General features: G+C 39.7%; 1 protein-coding gene across 1 annotated transcript; it reads right to left on the reverse strand.

Moving 5' to 3' along the window:
• Positions 1 to 3803: 3803 nt before the first annotated feature.
• On the reverse strand, positions 3804 to 20488 carry OTOP1 (otopetrin 1). Its single transcript, XM_075709752.1, has 6 exons — positions 20203 to 20488; positions 13995 to 14131; positions 9463 to 9521; positions 7650 to 7780; positions 4359 to 5302; positions 3804 to 3974 (listed from the first exon to the last, which is right to left on the reverse strand). Exons 1-6 carry the CDS (start codon positions 20486 to 20488, stop codon positions 3804 to 3806), a joined length of 1728 nt encoding a protein of 575 aa, XP_075565867.1.
• Between the last annotated feature and the right edge of the window lie 2269 nt (positions 20489 to 22757).

Below are 22757 nucleotides of genomic sequence, written 5' to 3' on the forward strand. Positions count from 1 at the left end.
AGAGCTTTTGCAGGAAAAGGCAGAACAACACAAGCAGGATATACTATGTGCCCCTACTTAGGAAAGAGCAGATTAGATCTTGAATGATTTATTACATGCTGCTCAATGGAAGAGACAGCCAGTTTTGTTTTTTTTTTAATGAACTAATCATCCTCATAAGGACCTTAAATTCCCTAGTCAGTGGAAAGAAGCATATACTTAAATTACTTGGATAATTTCCCTTTCTGCCTTTCTCTAGAGCCATCTACTTCTCTGCACTGATATAGTCCACTCAAAGTTGTGGGCCATACAACACAGGAACATTTCGAAAATTATCAAAATGGTAATTTGAATTTTTTTAAGTGATTAAAAGAGGAAATTCGAAGTATTGAGAAATATTAGTAAAAGGAATTCTGTTCTTTTAGAAAGACTCGACCATGACTCCTCCACCTTCTTCCATCTTAAGAGTTAGTGTCACTGACACTAAAAAACACTTGGAAAAATCTATGGTCATGCAAGTTTGACTCTTCAGGCAAATGCTTGAGGAATGTAGGAATCTTTTTGCACCTTAGCAGCCCTTATTCCTGTACATATATGAGTTCAAATGCTACCCAAGCATATATTATTGAATAAATAAAATTATCTAGGGAGGAAGGGAGGGAGTGGAAAAGTCTAAGAGAAGGATCTGATGAACATCAGAGAATAGCTTTCTGATTAAGATTATACAGCAAAAATTTAGAATCCTTTACATATCAAGTGCATTTTGGAGTTGACTAAAGAAATTCCCTTTTAAAAAAAAAAAATCTTTTTAAATAGTATTTAATTGGTCTCAAAGACATTCCCTAGGGATCTCAAAGTAGACAAACTGTCCTCTAGAGGCACCTCAGGAACATAACAATGAGCAGCTGTTAGACCTCTCTCCTGGGTAAGCCAGCTCTCCTGCCTCCTGTCACATGCTTCAGCAGATAGGTAGGCAGAAATAGGGTAACCTCGTGCTATTTCTTATTTTTTAAAAACTGTGATAAATTAGTATTGTCAATATATGCTAGAGAAAAACAAAAAAGAGAAGTTTGAAAGCAGATGTTTGAGAAAGTCCAGGTTTAGCATCAGTCAGAGAGCTAGAGGTCACACTATGTTAAACAATCCAATCATTGTTCCTGGTCCAAAAATCTATGTCTCTTAAAAATCTACATTTCTAGAATGTTCAGAACTTCATGACTCACCATTGCTCCAAGAGTAGTTAAACTAAGACCTGCTTCCATAAAATATTTTGCATTTGGATGAAACAATATTTTTTGAGAGAAGTCCTGTCGTGAAAACCTCTCAAGCTTCTCAGACCAAAATCTAGTGTCCTATTCCCTGAAACAGAACCATTTAAGTTAGCGGGGTTTCATCAGTGCAGCTCAGAACAGAATTTGTCCATTAGCATGTTTAAAGCATTTGTTCACTGCCAGCGTGCTGCCTTAATTCACTTTTCTGAATAAACTTCAATTTCAGCACTCAAAATCAATTCAATATTGTGGACAAATGAAATTATTTCAATAGTAATGTTAAGAAACAGAAAGGGCTAAGTAATTGCAGATGAAATATAACTAAATAAGGATGTTATTTATTTTTGAAACTTCCAAATGTGGGCTAAGTGTTTGTAATACAGCATATGGCTTCTTCTTGGCCCTAGGGATTAGCTAGCCCTGCTTTGGTTGAACACTAAATGCTGGGAATCAGCTAAAGAGCACCAGTTCTAGCTGAAGAATGACATGGGACCCATCCCACAAAAGCAGAGGAAGAAGGAACAGGCTTCCTCTAGCCATCTTTATGAGCACTTAAAAGATGAAGTGGAATTTGTGGGCTTACTGAGTGAAATTATTTTTTTCTGATACCAGAATTAGCTGGAGAGTTGGTGCAATGGTTGATTTGGAAGGAAGGTTAAAGCTTTATTTGATTATCTGGATGGCCCTATTCACTCACTTAAAATGAAAACAGTCTGAGAGCCAACCAAGTGATGTGGTTAGAGCTGGTATTTGCTTGGAAGTAGGTGAGATCAAGCTACTATGTTCAAGCAGAAAGATAGAAAAGGCTACTCTCCAGAACGAGTGTAAGAACTACTAGAGATGTGATAAAAGAGCATGACAAGCAGCCCTAGAGACAGGCGGAGATTACAGCAATGTAATCAGGCAGCGACTCTTTCAAAGCCACTCAAAATCAAACAATTGGAATTGCTTTGCTCAGACTCACTGATGGTTCATCTGATCCAGACTTCACTTGAGACTTCAGATGAAAGTTGCTTTACCTGATCTGGGTTTTGCAACAGGTAAAGCAGGTAATGGCTGTGCGTACCGCAAAATAAAACTGAAGTTTAATTATGGTGTCAAGCAACTCCCAGGACTCAGGTAATTTATCGAATGGTCTGTGTTTGCCATCTAGTGGTACAAAGCCAAAATTTTTGTTCTGATGCGTGAGAGCAGACAACGCTGCTGAAACTTTCTGTCTCAGAAGCAGACCTCTCCCATGCAGAAACATGACTGCTTCCAGGCAGGTGGCGGTGGCAACTGTGGTTAAAAGTATAACTGGCCTTTGAGGAACTAGCAGCAGAAATTTTGCAGCCCCTGACCCACCAGATTTAGGACTAGATCATTAGTGAGTTAGCAAGTGTTATCCAGTAATTGATTTGTTGCTCCCTTTTTGTACTCTGGTCATTGCTCCAGTCTTCCAATCTTACAGGTCCAGATTCTAAGAATATTCAGGTACCCAACTTTTCACTGCTTTCTGTGAGAATTCAGGCAATTAAATAGCCTAGGGATTTGAGATTATGTTTTAAGAGCTTGTAAACCACTCTTGTAAAATCCTCAGCCAAGGGCCCTCCAGATCTCTAGATCAGCTACGCTTTACAGCATCCCTGTATGAAGACATATGATTCTCTTCCAACCAGGAGACTGAACTACAAAGAAGTTAGCACCTCATAAAAAAATTGTACAGGGAATACATACCATTCTGGCAATGGAACATATATACCTAAACATAAGCTGTAAGATTAGTTTTCTCTCTTAAAACATTTCAAGGATGTGTGAATAAAGAATTAAGTAAAAGGATTAGCTTTATTTCTCAGTTATGCCATATAGTAAATACAAGAAAAGGGGGATGCATTAATAGAAATAAGATTTTATCAGAAGAAATTATATATAGCATGATATCTAACCATACATGTTATTTACCTGGATTTCTTGCTATATAGTTAAGACAATAGTAATTATATATTGATTTTTTTATCAGTATTCAGGAAGTTTAAAATAATTCCCACATCCCAACTAAACAGCAAATGTTTTCAGGTTTTACTATAAAAACATAGCTAGGAATCAAGAGTTGGAGTATTCATAGTATCTCTGTGATTCAGGAGCATCAGTCAGTTTAGCTGTTCCTGGGATTTTCCCTCCTAAGTCATACAGATTTTTTTTTTTAAAACCCCTTTCACAAGCCACAATGAATGAAAACAAAGCAATAAAAATTATACAGAGGACAAAACCTAGATGACCAAAACAAAGATTAATGAGATCGCATTAACTTTACTATGTAGTGTTAATCATATTAACAGTAATATGATTCTGGAAAGTGTACCTATACAGTAACAAAATATGTGGAATAAAAATTTTAAAAAAAAAAAATTACATGCTATTAGCTATGGTCCCTTCTTTTAAAAAAAAAAAAATTGAATCTTCTATTTATTGAGCAGCTGTTGCTATGTTCACTCATTCACCCATCCACTCATTCAACTGTTATTTATTTAATTAATTATTCAATCTATTGTTCACTGAGGGACCGTATATGATCTATGTTTTACAATTGACCTCAAAGAGTGAGGCAGCTGAATGCATCCGATAGAAAATAGAAAAAGGCATTGCAAGGTTCACAACAATTATCCAGGGTTCAAAGCCAAAAACTATTTCTTCTAGTCCGTTGTCATATTCTGGGCGGCACCCGAATGCCGGTGGTATCCAAAGCTGCAAAGGAAGAACGCAAGGCCAATATTAATCACTAGCGATACGAGTGACTATCCCTTAATGACTGTGACCCCACCAAACTGCAATTTGGTTTCAGAAATCCCTAGGAAACCCCCCCCCGTTGCTACTGGGGCACACTGGTGGAAGAGGATTTCAGCTTCTGCTGCTGCTACAGTTTTTGTACTGCGACTAAAAGGAGCTGGGGCTCCCACATTCCGTGTTTAAATAAACTTTGTTCCCCAAAGGCACATTCACTTATTCTTCCAGAAGTAAAATTTACTTGCTACAAACTATAGAACCATGTAATTTTAATATACTTATCAGGTTTGAAAGGTTGGGAAGCTTTTGGGTATTAACTTGTGAATTATGTTCAAAATGTCTTACCGAAAGATTGCATAGGAATAAAAATGCAGCGATGTTCTTCAGAACTCTCCTCTTGTTGTTAGTAACTGAGTTTCTACTGTAAAATGAGAAATCTGAGGCTGAATGCATGACTGAACTATTTTCCTGACTCGTTTCTTCTTTGGCACCACCACCAGCACTTTCTCTCCCACAGACACTGCCCTTGGAGAGGCGGGGTACCTCTCCGCTGTCACGAGCGGCTATGCCGTTGTAAATCTCTTTGTACGAGGGCGTAAGTGATAAAGTGCTCCCCCGAGATATAGTCACTATTCGAAGAGTTTTAATATCATCATTCACCTTTTCCTGCTCACGATGTATAGATTCAATGATAAAGAGGTTCTGAATATATTTCTCAATAATAACCAGGACAGAGTAGGGCAGGTTGTACCATGTGTATTTTGGATGAGCCCTGGCACAGATAATGGCGAGGATCGAGCCCCAGGAGAGGAGCCAGGACCCTGCAGCTGTGCCCACCAGCAGTTCTGCATCAAGTTTTCGAGCAGGGTTTTTTGAATTATCCAACGATCTATCTTCCAGTCTGTAGATGAAAAGGGCGACAATTCCAGCTGTACACATGAGAGCCAACACAAAGATGGCATGCAAGTAAAACATAGTAAGTGCTAACTCGCTTTTGATTTTTGAGCGCCCAATCTGAATTAAATATACAACAACTATGGCTATTGTGCTAGTTAACACGATTAGTCCAAAAATCATTCCAACAGTTATGCCGTGGAATTTGAATGGAGTTTTGTGTTGCTGGTGGTGCTCGACTTTGCGGCCAATGTTCTTCCACAGGACATAGAGCATTGTGGATGCTAGGATGTGGTACTCTATATTAAAGGGGTATAGATAATATATTCCTTGAGAAAATATCGAACAGAGAGTTGTTGTTGTGCAATTGCATTGAGGTGCATGATCATCTAAAACTAAAGGAGAGTGAGAGATTAGTTATGTGCATGATAAGGATTTCTTGTTTAAAGTGAATAAATAAAACATAAATAAAATAGTAAAACATGAAAGGCAAGATTTCAGTCAAACAACACATCATGCTGCCCAGTTAGCCACCTAAGAAAAGGTCTCATCATTGAAGTCATTAACTTCACAAAGCTTTTGCACATGCACTGAAGTATGATCTCTGACTTTACTGCTCAGCCGCTGAGCAATAATCACATCACAAACAAATGCTGCACCAAAGTGCACCAAACTTCAGCAGGGTCTTGGTAAAAACACTTTTTTATAACACGAAAATCCAGATCCCAAGGGCTTTGAGTCCTCAGCCCTTCAGCTTAGAAGGCTTTTATAGAAGCCTGGGAAACAGTGGATCAGATCAAGAACAAGCTTAACAAGGAAAAGGCTCTGTTCTACTCTCATTTTTATCAGTTATTTACTTTAGTGTGGTTTCTGATATCAAAACCACTTTATTAAAAAGTTGTTTATGTCTAGGAAAGAGGTGAAGTAAACCACAGATACTTTCACTCAATCTCCCAGTATAGTTTTAAGGTTAAAAAAAAAATTAAAAATCAATTTTCTCCTTTTGAGACGAACCACTGAAATAATGATCTCTCTGCAGTGCTGTTACCTGCATTGTAAACCCCCTAATGAACAATTGCTTGTATTTGTAAAATAAATGTATTTAATGTGCATTTATAACCTAAGCAAATAATTTCAGAAATCGGAAATTTCCACAGTGGCAGAAAAACAGATACTTATTTTCACAATGTGTTTATTTATAAATATAAAAACATACATGCTGAAGAGCACATTTTTAGGTGCTGGTCTTAGATTTGTGCCTGGAAGTTTTTCTTTTGTTTTCTATAATTTTAGAAGAGAAGGGGAGAGGAGAAAGTTGGTATTGTTTTGTCTCAAGCACACACTGTTAAGAGATGAAAAAAGATTGCTTTTGCAGTGGATTGTATGTTAATGCCAAACTTGTCTTGCAGATCACTACTTCACTCCCCCTTGTTTCAGGTGCTATTTCTGACTATTCATAATTGTGTAAGAATTCTGGCTGCAGAATAATAGGAAATAATATAAGCAAACTGCTTCTATTTAACAAGTAGAAATACAGGAAGAGCCACTAACTTGCGATTTGCCTGCTCTTTACTAATGCTCCATGATTAGAAAATCTCTGAACTATCAATTCAGCTACCTGATTATTAATGGAAAGTAGATAGTTTCCATAGACATATCTAAAGGGTAACACTCGCAAATGGATGTAAAATTGTGGGCATAATTTTAGACACAGTTATACTGAAAATACTATTTTATAGATTTTAAAATTAAGTTTTCAGTTATATGTGAACTTTGGAAGGAATTATTAAAAATGCCTAAAATTTTTCAATTTATGCAGACTATAAATAGACAAAAAAGAAATTGGTTCAGGCTTTGGCTTTGTAGATGCAGAATCATGAGTTTTTAGGGCACTATTGAATTCACTGGGTGGGAAAACATACATTTTCATCTTCAAAAGCTGTCTTTTCCCTTGTGAACACAATCAAAATTTATCAGCTGTACTGATAAATTTTCATGGGAAGAAAATTACTTATAGCTGCTAAGAACTTTTATTTTCTCTTTAAAGTTAAGCACACCTAATTTCCCTATGCTTCAGTGGCATTTGAAAGCGAAAGGCGTCCCCAGCAGTTATACTCAATGTTTATTGACCATAACTTGCATCATCTTGCCAATGGAGAAGATGGTTCGTTATAAAAAAAGAACCAGAGCAAAATCTTTGTTTTGTAAAGCAGCACTAATGAATAACCCCATCCCTCTGAGCCATTCCACTGAATCCCATAGGATCACACACCACGTGTAACCACTCTCCTGGGAAGGATCTGCAGGATTATCCACGCTTGTTTTGCTATGAATAACTTACAAAACAGAAAACTCTGGTTTTAACACTGCTATGTTCAATTTACTTCTATGATCTACCAATAAAGGGGTTCCTCAGTGATGTTACTCCTCAAATAAAATGTTTTTAAAAATCTGGGTTTTTGTTTGGAACTTCCAGCATTTATTTTTCGTCTGGACCTCATCCAAAGGGAAGATGAGGAAACAGCAAACTACAGCCTGAATCACATATATGGTAATGATAATGATCATGTAACATTTTAGTTGTGATCTGAACCGACCATGTATCGGCTCACTACCATTTGCCTGGCAATGACTATGCTGACATAGTCATGAATGACCCAGCTCCATCCTACAGTGATGCAGTATTTTGTATGAAAGCATGTTAGAGCAGGAATTCCAAAATGTATCGACTCTTTCACTTACCTATTGTTATGTTCCCAAAACCAAGTGTGATTAGTCTTTCCTTATGTTCATTCAGTTGATGTTTTGACTCTGTCAGCACTCCATTTGTCCACAGGAGTAAATTTGTGAACACGGAATGGATAACCCCAAACCTACAAAAGAAAGTAATTATGGAAGGAATCTGCACAGAGTATACCTCCATATACGTTAAATAAAATGGATTAACTTTCTGTAAACATGCTGCATGGCACTATTTAGTTGTCAGTGCAGTGAAAATAAAATCATAACCAATCTCTCTAAAGATGTTCCTCAGTGGAGCACAATGAATGTTAGACTTCCAAAATTTTATAGAAACACAATGGCTTAATGTATTAAACCATTAATACCATGCAGTTATTATTTGTTATGCTCTCTTATGTGATAGTTGTTACTCTTTGTGCTGGACAAGCTTCATGTTAATGACTGATTGAACAGTCTTAACAGGGTTAATTGTTTTGCAAGCCGTATTTCACAGCCTTCTGCGGTGCTCCTTCATACTCACTGTGGCTGGTGTTTCTTCACAGGTACCACTGCCTTCTCTAACTTCTAGTCCACCCATTTTTTGTCTCCTGGAGAGAGCTGAAGCCAACAGAGGGCTTTATCCCATTCAGACTACTGGTACAGTGAGGGTAGGTCTCCAAGGGTTTTTGAGACTCCTGTTTTCTGACAAGCCAGGTGTTTTTCTCCTGCACCTGAGGCTGGTAATGTTCCTTCACCAAGAAACAGTTATTACTGCGTTGTTCTCACTGATAGACTTGCAGTCAGGGATTTTTAAAATTCTACTTATAAACAGAGCTGATTTCACCAGCTGACATTGCAAGTCATCTGCGCTCTCTCTCCTTTTTGGCATGGGGCTTGAACACTTACCCAAGAGAGCAAAACAAAGGAAAACTTTCTCCATAAATTTGGTTTCTGAGTAAATTTCTTTTACTTCCTATGGAAACTGGTCAGCTCATTGATATTTGAGATGAGCATTTTAAAAGTTACCGTGTTTGTTTATCTACATTCTATGTACAGAAAATCTACATTAATCCACCTTCTCACAAAACCAAAAATACATCAGAACTGGGTCTGCTGCCTCAAAGACTAGTCCTCAGTTCTATAAAAAATGTATGTTCTCAGCTGTTCAGAAGACACATCAACACTGCGAGAACCAAGTTCTGGTGTCAGAAATGTGTACAACCCTTACTGATTTGGGTTGTTGCAAAGTACTGCTCATGCTAGTCAAGGACTTTTCAGCTTCCCATGCTCTGCCAGGTGCACAAGAAACTGGGAGGGGGCACAGCCAGAATAGTTGATCCAAACTGACCAAAGGGCTATTCCATACCATATGGCATCATGCTCAGTATAGAAACTGGGGGGGTTGGCCGGGGAGCAGGGATCGCTGCTCGGGAACTGTCTGGGTATCGGTCGGCGGGTGGTGAGCAATTGCATTGTGCATCACTTGCTTTGTATACTGTTATTATTATTATCATTATTATATTGTTATTATTATCATTACTATTTTACTTTATTTCAACTATTAAACTGTTCTTATCTCAACCCAGGAGTGTTTCTCTCTCTTACTCCTCTGATTCTCTCCCCCATCCCATCGGGGTAGGGGGAGTGAGCGAGCGGCTACGTGGTGCTTAGTTGCTGGCTGGGGCTAAACCACGACATTTATATTAACAAAACTAAGAGAAGAATCAAACTCTGTAAGTTTTCAGTGTCCCTCATACAGTAAAACTGTAGGTGTTAAAGCACTGTGCAGACCTACACCTATTAACATTGCAGATGAGGATCATATCCACTTTACCTTTCAAGGGTTTTGAAAGACTGGATAATATCCTTTGCATGACACCAAAGAAAGTACACCTAAATGAAAGGAATACAGAGAAATGTCATTATGCTAATGAGCATGTATGATGCTCAAAAAGGAAAGTGCATCTGCAGACAGAAACTCTGATGATTTAAACTAAGGTAGCTCCATCTCCACGCATGTGAAATAACTTCTGATTTCCTCTGATGTTCACCCAGAACCCCTCTGGCATGATGAACCTAAGATTTGTTACGTGCAAACTCAGTGGCTTGACAGTAGAAAGTCTCAGTGTGACTCACCAAAACATATCTTGTCGCTGTATCTGGAGAGGCTTTTACTTCAAAGGAAATAAAGCTACCAGCTGTGGACAGCACTATGATTGCTGCAGGGTATGGTGATGCTACGTTTGAATAATTTATTAAATATATGAAATTCTAGGAAGGGAAAGAGGTAAGTGAAAGGATCCCAGAGTTAATAAATAAAACAAACAACAGACACCCAGGAAGCAAGAGAAAAGGTTGTATTGAGGGAGCTGGCAGAGGAGCTTACCAAGCCACTCTCCATCATCTATCTGCAGTCCTGGTTAACAGGGGAGGTCCCTGATGACTGGAGGCTTGCCAATGTGATGCCCATGTACAAGAAGGGCCGGAAGGAGGACCCGGGGAACTACAGGCCTGCCAGCCTGACCTCGGTGCCGGGAAAGATTATGGAGCGATTCACATTGAGTGAACTCAACAGGCAAGTACAGGTCAACCAGGGGATCAGGACCAGTCAGCATGGGTTCATGAAAGGTAGGTCCTGCTTGACCAACCTGATCTCCTTTTATGACCTGGTGACCCACCTCATGGATGAAGGAAAGGCTGTGGACGTCATTTACCTGGACTTTAGCAAAGCCTTTGACACCATCTCCCACAGCATTCTCCTTGGGAAGCTGGCGGCTCATGGCTTGGATGGGTGTACTCTTCACTGGGTAAAAAACTGGCTGGGTGGCCGAGCCCAGAGAGTAGTGGTGAATGGAGTTAAGTCCAGTTGGCAGCCGGTCACGAGCAGTGTTCCCCAGGGCTCCGTTTTGGGGCCAGCCTTGTTTAATATCTTTATCGATGATCTGGATGAGGGGATTGAGTGTGCCCTCGGTAAGCTTGCAGATAACACCAAACTGGGTGGGAGTGTCGATCTGCTCGAGGGTAGGATGGCCCTGCAGAGGGATCTGGACAGGCTGGACCGATGGGCTGAGGCCAACTGTATGAGGTTCAACAAGGCCAAGTGCTGGGTCCTGCACTTTGGGCACAACAACCCCATGCAACGCTACATGCTTGGGGAAGAGTGGCTGGAAAGCTGCCTGGTCGAAAAGGACCTGGGGGTGTTGGTAGACAGCCGGCTGAACATGAGCCAGCAGTGTGCCCAGGTGGCCAAGAAGGCCAACAGCATCCTGGCTTGTGTCAGGAATAGTGTGGCCAGCAGCAGCAGGGAGGTGATTGTCCCCCTGTACTCGGCGCTGGTGAGGCCGCACCTGGAATACTGTGTCCAGTTTTGGGCCCCTCGATACAAGAAAGACATTGAGGTGCTGGAGCGTGTCCAGAGAAGGGCAGCGAAGCTGGTGAAGGGTCTGGAGCACAGGCCTTATGAGGAGCGGCTGAGGGAACTGGGGTTGTTTAGCCTGGAGAAGAGGAGGCTGAGGGGAGACCTTATCGCTCTCTACAACTACCTGAAAGGAGGCTGTAGTGAGGTGGGTGTTGGGCTCTTCTCCCAAGTAGTTAGCGATAGGATGAGAGGAAATGGGCTCAAGCTGCACCAGGGGAGGTTTAGGTTGGATATTAGGAAAAATTTCTTCATGGAAAGGATGGTCAAGAATTGGAACAGGCTGCCCAGAGAGGTGGTGGAGTCCCCATCCCTGGAAGTGTTCAAAAAACGGGTAGATGTGGCACTTGGGGACATGGTTTAGTCTAGTCTACCCTTAATTGGTTTAGTGTGGACTTGGTAATGTTAAGTTAATGGTTGGACTGGATGATCTTAAAGGTCTTTCCCAACCTAAACAATTCTATGATTCTACTATCAGTCCGAGAGACAGCCGCATTAGGAATACATGCAGCTGAACTCAAGTATGGTGCAGAAAGCTCAAGCTGGAGAATAAAAGAAAGAGAGATAACAGTGTTGAGTTAGCAAGTAAAGGGGAAAGAAATAGTAGAAGTGGGAGGTTAATGGAAACCTCAGGATACAGATTGTTGCTGATACAAAACTGTTTCCAAGTACTGTAAGTGCAAGGAGAATGATACCAATATTCCTCAGGGATGTTAGGGTGAAACTGGGAGTCCTGTTTACTCAGAATAGCTCCTAGGATACTGAACTTGACAGTAGGTGAACTATCAGGAGAGAAACGGTCCAAAAGGTTTCTCTGAGAAACATGCCTGGTTTGGTGTTCCAGAAATGGTCTGAAAAGTGCAAAGAACTTTGGATTCTTCTTCAGCAATTACAGTCACTGTAAGTCCATTTTACTGCTGTGCCCATTAATGTAGGCACCCTACACCACAGCTGGTGTTGTCCAAAACATTCAGGATCTGATTTTTGAAAAAGCTAGGCAAATGCAGTTCTCCGTCGGTTGCCTACACCACCCCGCAATAACATGTTCATTCTTTCCTCTAATGAAGCATTTATCAAAAGGAGGTGTAACCACTGTAAAACCCCAGGCGTAGAGACTACAAAATATCATGGAGGTTTCAAATGAAATCAGACAAACTGAAATTAGCACCTTAGTCTCATCTAATGCCATGTTCAATTTCCCATTCTGGGATAGATGAAGTAAAATCTAACAGGACATGTGAAAGCATTCTTCAAAACTTACGTTAGATCTGTTCAGACATTAGAGTCAAGAAAGTGGGGGGAAATAGGAACAGAAAAGTCAGTAAGGTAAAGAAATAGCATAAAATCCAATTTTTGCTTCACAGAGTACTCATTGCCTCAAAGGGACTTCTGCCTGCAAAAGAGCATAATGCACAGCCTGTCTTGGAAGGGCAGGTACATGTTAGTTCACTGCTTGCACAGGTGCAGTATATATATTTATTAATTTAATGGCACATATCAGGATGCCTCATTAGAGTAAAATACAACAGAATCTCACACATATTCTGTAGAAAACAAATCCTTCCGTTTTTAGATGACCCATAATTAGGGATGTTCTCTGCTGTACTTTCATCCTGTGTTTCAAAGACATGAGAAGATTTGTCTTAGGTAAGAGGTATCTGGTAAATTACTTTTTTACTTTTTCTTTGATTGCTCAGGCTAACATTCAAGATTTCATTATTTTAAGCTAAGTAGATGATAAATTCAGCAACACTGGGTGATGTAATATTTAAATTAGAATTCTTGTTCCCTTTGTTGAGCACTGTTATACACCATTTCTTCCACAGTCCAGTTCACTGTAGCTGGAATCCTTGTCAGCTCAGGGTCACTGGATGCAATGAAGAATGCTGCATGCAGATCAGCAGGGAAAAAAGGCTTCATTTCTTTGGTTTGTTTTTCAGAGGTAAAGCAAATAAGTTGCAAGACATGGAGAGTGGATATTACAAGAATGTGAAATTAAGATTACTTCAACCAAACCAGAATTTCACCCTCAGAGAAAAAGATAGGTCAGTTACTGCTTAAATTTCAATCTTTTTTTGTTACAGAAAGCAGAAAAATGTAGGTTGTTCAAATGCTCATTTACATGCAACCACAACTGCTAGGAAAATCTTTCTTTTCTTTCTGAATGACTTAATCATCTTGAAAAGTGCATTAAATGACCTGGCCATAACTGAGTGTCTTAGCTGAGTGGCTTTTTCTTTCCTGCTTTCCTACAAATATGCTGCCAGGGGCTCAGAGGAATTCATGTGATAGACAATCAGCTATGGAATATCACCATATATAATATAGACTCAAAGCCTTAAAATAAACAAGCAGATGGAATATTTTACTGGAGTCACTGACTATGTTTGCTACCGTGCAGCCACTGATAAGCATAAGCAAATGCTTCTAGAAGGAAAAACCATGTTCATTTGGTATAGGAAAGATGTGCAAGTGTTTTGTGACAAGCTAAATACATGGCAAGGGTTTTGTCCCTTTGAAGTATCAGGCCTCCACCCCTAACCACAATGAGATATCAGGATAGACAGATTGAACTGAATTTGTGTGGCAAGTCCTACATACAAAAATAAGTGAATTGTCGTTAGCCAAGCTGCTCATTCCAGCCTGAAAATTCTGAAAGTTATATATGTAACTGGAACTAAAAAAAGCATGTAACTTCAACTACAGGAGAGCATTTTTTGATTATTTCTTTTTTGAACCTATGTGAGTTTTACGCCTGAGCAATTTCAGGTTGCAAAGCCTGAATTTACACACAGAAAGGATATGCACAAGAATTCAGCCCTCAAAATTATCCTGTGATATGCTTAGAAGTTAAATTAGTGTAAAATTCACTCATGATGAGAAAATAACAGATATGATATTTTTGGCAAGAAATACAGATAGAATACAAAACTGCAACCAGTGACTTTTACCTGTAAGATGGTGTGCACAGCATGTGTAACAGGAAAAATGCCTTCAGTTGGTGATAAACAGTTTGAAAAATCAATATAGTATCCGATTTTAAAAGAGTCCAGAATTAAAGTAATCACTGCAAATAATGTGATCCCACCTACAAATGAATAAGATATTAGAAAACGTCAACGTACAGTTATACTGTTTAGAGACAATCTAAAAATTGCTAAAATCTGTTTAGGGAAATAAAAGTTGATCAATATCCGTGTTCTTGTTTAGGGAAATAAAAGTAGATCGATGTTCATGAAGACGACTGACTCCAGGTAATAAGTCCTTCTAATTAGCGGAAGCCTCTGCCCAACGTATTACGAAAGCACGTCCCCGTACACGCCTTGCCTGGCCGGTGCAGGGGAGCCAGTCCGGCAATGGCCAGGACCTGGAGACACGCAGCACCTTGCAGATGGCTCCCAGCTCCTCGCACGGTCAGCCTCTCGAGTAACGGTAGCACTGAAGCAGCCATACAGCGCATGCATTAATGCTCTTTACAGCCACACAGCAAACTATACAATTCCAGGGAGCTGAACAACGACGTTACAGTCTCCTGGCCCAAGAGCCCAGCAGTGGGAAGTAACACAATCACTTGGTATGCTTTCCCCGTGGTTCAGGAGGTTACGCTCTAACTCAGAGACCACAACTACAATGAGCTCTGTGGTTTGTTCTCCTAGAAAGGAACCAAAGATTTCATTTCAGTATCTATTATTTTCAGACATACACAAAAGAACCCCTAATACGTTTCTCTAAATATGTATTTCGTCTCCTAATGAACTTTCAAAATACATGTTTCCCCTTGTTTAATTTTTTTGTTTTTCTTTCAGGAATGTAAATGTTTGTTACAAACTTGTTCTGGAAAGTTATACGGTAACACAGTGTATATGATTAATTATTGCTTTTGTACCTGTATGACTAAGCGCAACTGGCAATAAAATTACTGAACCAAGCTCTAAAGTCTTCATTTGCTTGTTCTTTTTTTCTCTCTAGGCTTCTATTCAAACAAGTTTCCATTGGACTTAGTTTGGGTTTATTTGCATTAAGACTAGACAAAAATCTGTCCATGGACCTTAAGATATAGATCAGCATCAGTATCTTAATCTTTCTTTGTAATTCTTCACAGAGGAAATAGCATTACTAGTGTTGACTTTGATGAATGTTTATCTTTTATAAGGGCCCACAACCTAACTCCCTTATAAGCACCACATGTTCCACTTGACTTGTGTTAATAAATGTATTGTTAATAAACTATTAAATCAGTGTTATATTTTAGTATTTAAAGTTGCATTGATAAAATTAAGTATAAATTACAAAAATACAATGTATTTTTGTTTATTATTTCATTCATCCTTTAAAATTAAACAAAATTAGATTTCAGAAAAATTTTTAACCACAAGGGTATGAATTCCAGTAGGATTTTATGTTTCTGTTTTACAATCTTGCTACAATAAAATCAATGCCAAATTACTGATGGAGTGTAATTTCTACCAAGAGACAGTTTACCTCCCCGCAATGTTTGCCCTCATATTTCAAAATCTAAAACCTCTGCTCTGTACTTCATGTATGTGTATAATCCCATGCTTACCATGTCAGCTGATTTGTATTATTTCTAACACATGTGAGAGGACTGGAGCACACATTTAAACAAATATGCTATTTTTGTTACATATAAAAGTAAACGGCATCACAAAAGCAAAATTCTAGGCTACTCTTGAGTGACACGTTTCCTTCCTTATTTAAAGAATTTAAATTATTCTATAATAAATTAGAATTGTTAATTCTTCTGAAATAACTTCACCTGAGGTAACTGGACCTGCTCTGAGCAAGGTGTTGGACTAGATGACCTCCAGAGATCCCTTCCTACCTACATTATTCTACGATTGATTCTGTGATTCATGGTTTATTTAGAAAGTATGCAGGAAACTCATCCTGTTTGATTCTTTGTCTGAAAGATGTCAAAGATGACTTACTGTGTTTTGTGTTCCAGTAAGAAGGAAAATGCTATCTTCTGAAGCAAAAAGATTATAAAAATCTTCCACAATTACTCTACAGTGAATTGTTATGCCTATGTTGACAGAATATTTTAGAAAGGTATTTAATTCCCCATTTGTGACACTAGTAAGGTGATTTTCCAATTAATCCATGGTGCAGGATCAAGCCCTGAGGAACTGCTTTAGTGAAGTAGTAATGCCAGAGCAAAATGGGTGGAAAGGTATTTTATAATTTAAAAGTTCTGCATCCTTGCTTCCATTACTCATGAGAGTAATGGCTCAGCAGAATAGGATCACAAGGGACTTGTTAACTAGAAGATGGAAGGGAAGGGAAGGGAAGGGAAGGGAAGGGAAGGGAAGGGAAGGGAAGGGAAGGGAAGGGAAGGGAAGGGAAGGGAAGGGAAGGGAAGGGAAGGGAAGGGAAGGGAAGGGAAGGGAAGGGAAGGGAAGGGAAGGGAAGGGAAGGGAAGGGAAGGGAAGGGAAGGGAAGGGAAGGGAAGGGAAGGGAAGGGAAGGGAAGGGAAGGGAAGGGAAGGGAAGGGAAGGCAAGGCAAGGCAAGGCAAGGCAAGGCAAGGCAAGGCAAGGCAAGGCAAGGCAAGGCAAGGCAAGGCAAGGCAAGGCAAGGGGCTCAGGTTTAAATTCACTAAAATAAAAGGATTATATTAGATTATTGATCCGTCTCCTGCCATACATGAATCTTGTCTTTACAGGGATGACCTGTACTGTAGTTTTACTCTGTCTTGCTTGCATTTCACAAGATCACTGTTTCAGTTGTATAGTTTTACAGTTTTACATCAATGTTCAGCAGAACGTTGGGAGGACGCAAAAAACCCCACCCAACTAACAGAAAAAAAAAACCTGTGAAGTTTCTTCACATTGAGCATTTTGGTTTATGCCTTCATATCTCTCTTCATGTTTCCTTTACCTTCATCAGAGATTTGATGGTCTTTGATCTGTTCCCACTGCAATCAATAGTTTTGCCATCATCCTCCAGGGATTAGAAGATTTTATATGGCTCATTTCTTTTAATGTCCAGTTATTTCACTTATTCAAATGATAATCTAGATGTTCCTGGCAATCACTCAGGTGACCACACTGTAAGCATATGTAAGGTGTCCAACATGCATATTTAAGGGGCTCTTTTGAAAGAGAATGATTGTACTAATTTGCTTAGGCAAAAATCAAAGCACAACTATAATGACAATACATACGGTATGCTAATAGTTTCCATGTTAACTTTTCCTGATTCAGTATTATATACTAATATTAAATACTAGATATATATCAGTAATTATAAATGGTGAAGATCAATCTACTATTTTGCTATTTCTATTTGAAAGTTAAAGAAATATGAAATAATTGCTCTTGAGCATTGAAGTGTTAAAAAAAAGGGGAGGGTTTCAAATGTTCATTGAAACCTGCATATTTTAGGAAATCAAGAACAGGATTTTCAGTATTGCTAAGTGCTGGCTTAATTCTTTCTATTAACCATCAAGAGGAAGAAAGCCATAACAATACAGTTGTGAAAATGCCACTCTAAACTTAAAATATGATTTGGTTTTAAACAATAGACAATTTAATGCAAGCAAGAAAAATATCAAAGTTGAAGTCGGCTAAGAGCTTTGTAAGCTGAATAGCTGTCTATGCTTTAAATAGAAGCTGTGCTGCTGGAGAATGTGATAAAATAAAGCCATTTGTGAAGCCAATTGATTTTCTTTTGAGTTCTCTGTCTCACTTAGCTGAACTTCCAAATAATGGTCAGAGACCTTTCCCTAACAGGAGAGTGTACTCAGGGGAATAACATTTGGAATAAGTCAGGGAAAGGACTTCCTAAAATTCCCTGTGATTATTTGGGTCAGGATAACTGTACCTTACTCAAGACAAAGCTCTCCCCGAAACTTTTCCCACATTCAGACTGTAAAAGTGGTTCTTGGTCTACCACCCAAGTGGGGAGACAACTGTGCTCTAGGGTTCACACAGCTGCAAAAACGCTCAAGGAAACTTTTCTGTGAGCAATTCCTGTAAACTATTTGTCCTTCTAGTGTGTGCAAGGACTCAGTTCTAGGAGGTTTTTGTTCAGTCATTCTTTTTCAACATTTGTCATAGCAAAATGCTCTAAGTAGCCAGCTACCACCACTTTTACTAAAATGATATTCACAGTTTGAAGGGAATCATGAAAATATACTTATTTTATACTGGTTAATACATGGACATTTTCTCTAACAATGAGAGCAAGGAGTTATTCTTCAAAAGTAGCTGGTAGAGCTAGTCAAAAATTGCAGAGAGCTTTCTGTGGAAAGACTTGATGAAAAATTGTCATTCCTCCCCCCCCCCCCCTTTTGGACTTCTTTCAGATAAAAGATTTCTATGACAAAACCATTGATGCAGAGGAGGGCAAGGGGGATCTTGGCAGAGGACTTGACACCTGAGTTTTTCCTTAGCTCAAATAAGTTTTCTTTTACCAACAAAGGATAAAGGACTTGTAGAGGCTTGTTGTAACTACAAGAAACTCCTAAGAATAGGAAAGTGTAGGGCTTTCCCCAAGGGCAAATTTATTGAATTGCAGCCTAGACATCCAAAAGAAGCAGTGGAAGCCGCACCACTTGAGAAGCTAGTACAAAGAGCCATCCTGTGCTGGTAAAAGAAATGGATAAGGTAACCTAGTAGTTCATTCCAGTATCTTATTTCTAAGTTTCTGGGACTCCTTATATCCTGTAGGACAAATGAAATGCTGTGAATGCTGTGCCAAAAGAAAAAGGGCAGGGGGTCCTGCTGTACTTACCCATGTTAAGCAGTATTTTATTCCCTACTTAGGAGGGGAAAGCTACTCTCTGAGTAACAAAAGCATAGCTTGGTCCAAAATAGGATCAAATTAAGCCTTGCATTAGTGAATTGCAGGAGGTTGTAAGCCACATAAGCTAATAAATGAAAAATGCCTGAGAGCTGAATATTGGTTTGGAAATAATCTAATAATGGACAATAATAAATAATGAATAATCAAGGAGAACAATTCAACAGTTGGTACATGAACTCCATACATTTCAGGAAAGAGTTTACAGACCTTGGCTGTAAAATGTTAGACATTAAAAAAAAGTATTTTCCCTGAGCAATTCACAGAGCATAATTGTTAACAGTTGCAAAGAAAAATAGAAGTCAAGCACTTGAGAATGAGAACACTTCCACAACACAACCTTACTTTTCAAAATAATCAGGTTTTAGATGTTCTTGGGATTTTCATGTAGATATTTCATTAGCTGCTGCTGTAATAATTAACAGTTGTTTCAGTCCTAGCAGGACAGAAATATTTTATGGAAAAGCTGTCTTACAGCACTCCACTTCACGTACTTGCTTTCCAACCTGTCATTTACAGTGCCAAGACTGGAAAAGAGGTCAGTAAAACTGGGCTTGCGTATTACGCTACACAGTGCTGATGTGGGTTGTTTCTTTCTCTTGGGACCCAGAAACACAGCACTCCTGTCGCTGTGACTCTGTGATGTGCTCCCCCACCACCTTCTCTCAATAAACCTTTATATCCTTACTCCAGCACACACCCGACTGTGAATAAGGGCCATTACACCCCACCGCTACCCTTGCAAACTTGTGTACTTTTCCTACAAGCCAATGCTAGCTTTAGCTTCCTTGCTTAGATGTTTTATGTACTAATCTACAAACCGATCTGGCCAGGGATTTTGTCCTCTTCTAACTCCAGATGCTTCTAAGGCATCATGGTACACATATAAATGGGAATCTCTGATACACATCGGTGTAGAGAGCACTTGGGACCTTTCTGACTGGTACTAGCCTAAAGTAAGTTGCATTATATTGCCTGGAAAAGGGGATAGTTCCTCCAAGAGAGTTGCATGACAACAACATAACGGCCTCTTCCATTAGCTATACTTTATTTTTCAAACCAACCTGGTAAGGGAAAAAAGGCACCGGAGCTTTCAGCACTGTAAATGGTGGGTTGGAAAGTGAGGATCTTGAGCAAACAGCTTTCCCATACAATCTCCTAGTATGTTCAGCTTATGCACATATTTACTTTAGAGTGCACTGCATGTTGTGAAGTTCATGAATACCAGGATGCCTCCTGGTAGGGATGGAGAGGGTGACAAAGTGGCAGCGGAGAGAGGCGATGGCACGGACGTGCCGTGCGCGGCACCACCCCGTGTGCCACCGGCCCGTACTCACACTTCAGCCAGCGGGCTCCGGCGTGCGTGTCCTTGTCCCGGATCAGCCTCCTCTGCGTGCAGCTCCTGCAGAGGTACCACAGCATCCACAGCAGCTGGATGAGCATCAGCGTGATGAGGTAGGAAAGCAGGTGGCTCTTGCTGATGCCCACGGCATGCACAGCCCAGGCGAAGGTGAGCAGCAGCCCGGCCAGGAAGAGGTTGATGCCGTACTGGCTGCTGAGGATCTCGGCGTTTTTCTGCGGGTAGCTGCCGCCCGCGGTGGGCGAACCGGCGGCTTTCTCCATCTCCCACGCCGCCGGCCAGGTGCTGCAAGCAGGCGGCCCCTCTGTCCCCGGGGAGCCCCGGGCTGGCCCGGCCCCCATCGGCGGCCGGGGGCGGAGCGGGGCCGCCGGCCCTCGCCGTGCCTCTCGCAGCCCCGTTCCGACAACAGAGCGTTACAGTGATTGCCAGCTGGAGTGGCAACTACTGAGCGCAGAGAAGCAAAGACTTCCGCAGGATTTAGTCCACTTATTAATTTTCCCCAATTTTTATACACATTTTAAGCATTGACCTTTTTTCATTAAAACTGCTTAGTTGTAACTGTGACCTATGGTCATATTAACGTATTCAAACCTCAAGATTCAGAGCACCAAGTTGGTTTTCTGTAGCAATTTAGCCCAGTGTAAAACACTACATATTTTAAATGGTATTTTGGTTGCGTACAATACAAATTCTCTTAATTCTAGGTATTCAGGTACCTAGCCGTAGCTTGGAGGCCAAATACCAAGATAGACCGGTCCTTGTTCTGGCCAGGCAGGTCTTACATTTTTACCCTGTATCTGTTGGCAGCATATTGAATATCCAAAGCATTGTTTTTTAACAGCGAGTGATCTATGTCTCACATGAAATTAAGCCACTAATTCAACTACCTTAAAAAAAACAAAATTGGAGAAATTAAAAGACAACATCTGTTTTACTGCATTTCCACTGGCAAAACTTAGGTTTTAAGCTTTTTCGCTTCTGAAGCCAGAAATGAGTAAAGAGGATTTTTTCCTGAACTACCAAAGGACATTTCTGAACTTGTATGTAAATTTCAAAGGTTCGCATTCCTCTTAAAGAACAGGGAAGGAGAACAAAATAGCAGAAGGGTAGAATGAGTGAATTCCGCACAATCCCCTATTTATGTAAGTATAAGGAGGCAGTAGCTCAATGTCCTTTTTTTCTTTTGGCCTGTTCTCAAGAAACAGGTATTTTAAGCCATCTACAAATTTTCCTTTTGAAAAATGCAGTTACCTGAAAGCTAGCCCTATGCTTCTGCCTGGCCCATAACAGCAGTATAAATAAAAAGCATACCTAGTCAAACAGTTAAGACTTCAACCAGCTCTAGCTCAGAGCTACATCCATCACTATCTGAAGTTTATGGAAATGCTGAATCCTACTTTTATCTTATGTAACATAACCTTTAAAGAATAACTAAGGAAGATGCTCTCATTTTACAGAGCTTCTATGGATAATTGTGATAAATAATCTTCACCATCTGGACTATTTTATTTCAACATTATTCCAGACCATCCCTTGTCACCTGTGAAGGAAATTTCTTTGGTGCTGGTACACATTCTCCTGAAGTTGAATTAATGTAAATGGATACAGAAAACACCTATGGTGGTCTGTAGCCAGCTAATACATTCAAGCTTTGGTAGAGGTAGGGATTTTGACTGCCTGATAACTGTTTTCAGGAAACTGTTACGTACCTCTTTCTAATCTCTTGCCCCAAGTTCTTTATTTGGTGGTAAGGAAAATAACAAAAGCAAGTTCACAGAACTGGAAGTGGCAGCAGCATTTTGCCAGGTTGCTAATTACAGCAAACATTGTTTTAAGTTCTTACCAGCTTTGCCACTGCTTCCTTCTGAGCATGTAACTGAGTAAGTATTGCATTGGATAACTGTTACAGAAAGACTCCGCAGGACTTTTGGACAGCCAGTATATCTACCTGGGATTTTCAGAAAAAGACATCAAAGTAGTCAGAGGGCAACTAGCTCTCTGAAGGCATACAGAATGGTACTGCACCTTCAATAAACCCAGCTGAGAGGTCATGAAAGACAAACATACTCCAAGCCAAGTACAGAATTTTAAAATCTACATGAACATCTGTTTTCTAGGCAAAACAATGGGCTGACAGTCCCCAAGACTGTTAAACAATTAGTACTGAACAATAACTGATCACTTTTATACAAAGTTTATTAAGATGTCCAGAAGAATAAATGTGAAAAGCCATGTAGCAAATAGTAATTTTAATTCAAGAGTACAAGGCAACTTAAAACACCTAGAGCACTTATATAGTTGACAAATAAAAATACAGTGATAATTACCATCCCTGAGCAACAGTGCATTTTAAATACCATAATAAACAAAGTTACTCACATCTACGTGTGTATGCAGACGTAAAATTGTTAAAATTTGTTAAAAGATGGAAGACCTGAAGATAAGCAACTTGCCCTTTAAAGATGTGAAGTACAACTGGTTTTGGAAAACTTAAATGTTACATTTAAACAAATCAAGCTGTTAACTTATACA

This window comes from Pelecanus crispus, chromosome 4 (assembly GCF_030463565.1).
Source record: "Pelecanus crispus isolate bPelCri1 chromosome 4, bPelCri1.pri, whole genome shotgun sequence".
Classification (NCBI taxonomy): Eukaryota; Metazoa; Chordata; class Aves; order Pelecaniformes; family Pelecanidae; genus Pelecanus; species Pelecanus crispus.

Bases quoted from the DNA above. Each gene is read 5' to 3' on its own strand.
- OTOP1 (XM_075709752.1), bottom strand. From the start codon at position 20,488: ATGGAGAAAGCCGCCGGTTCGCCCACCGCGGGCGGCAGCTACCCGCAG. The intron at 14,132-20,202 runs GTGAGTACGGGC...ATTCATTTGTAG, and splicing joins CGGAGCCCGCTGGCTGAAGT to GTGGGATCACATTATTTGCA. The intron at 7,781-9,462 runs GTAAAGTGGATA...TTTCTTTTGTAG, and splicing joins TCTTTCAAAACCCTTGAAAG to GTTTGGGGTTATCCATTCCG.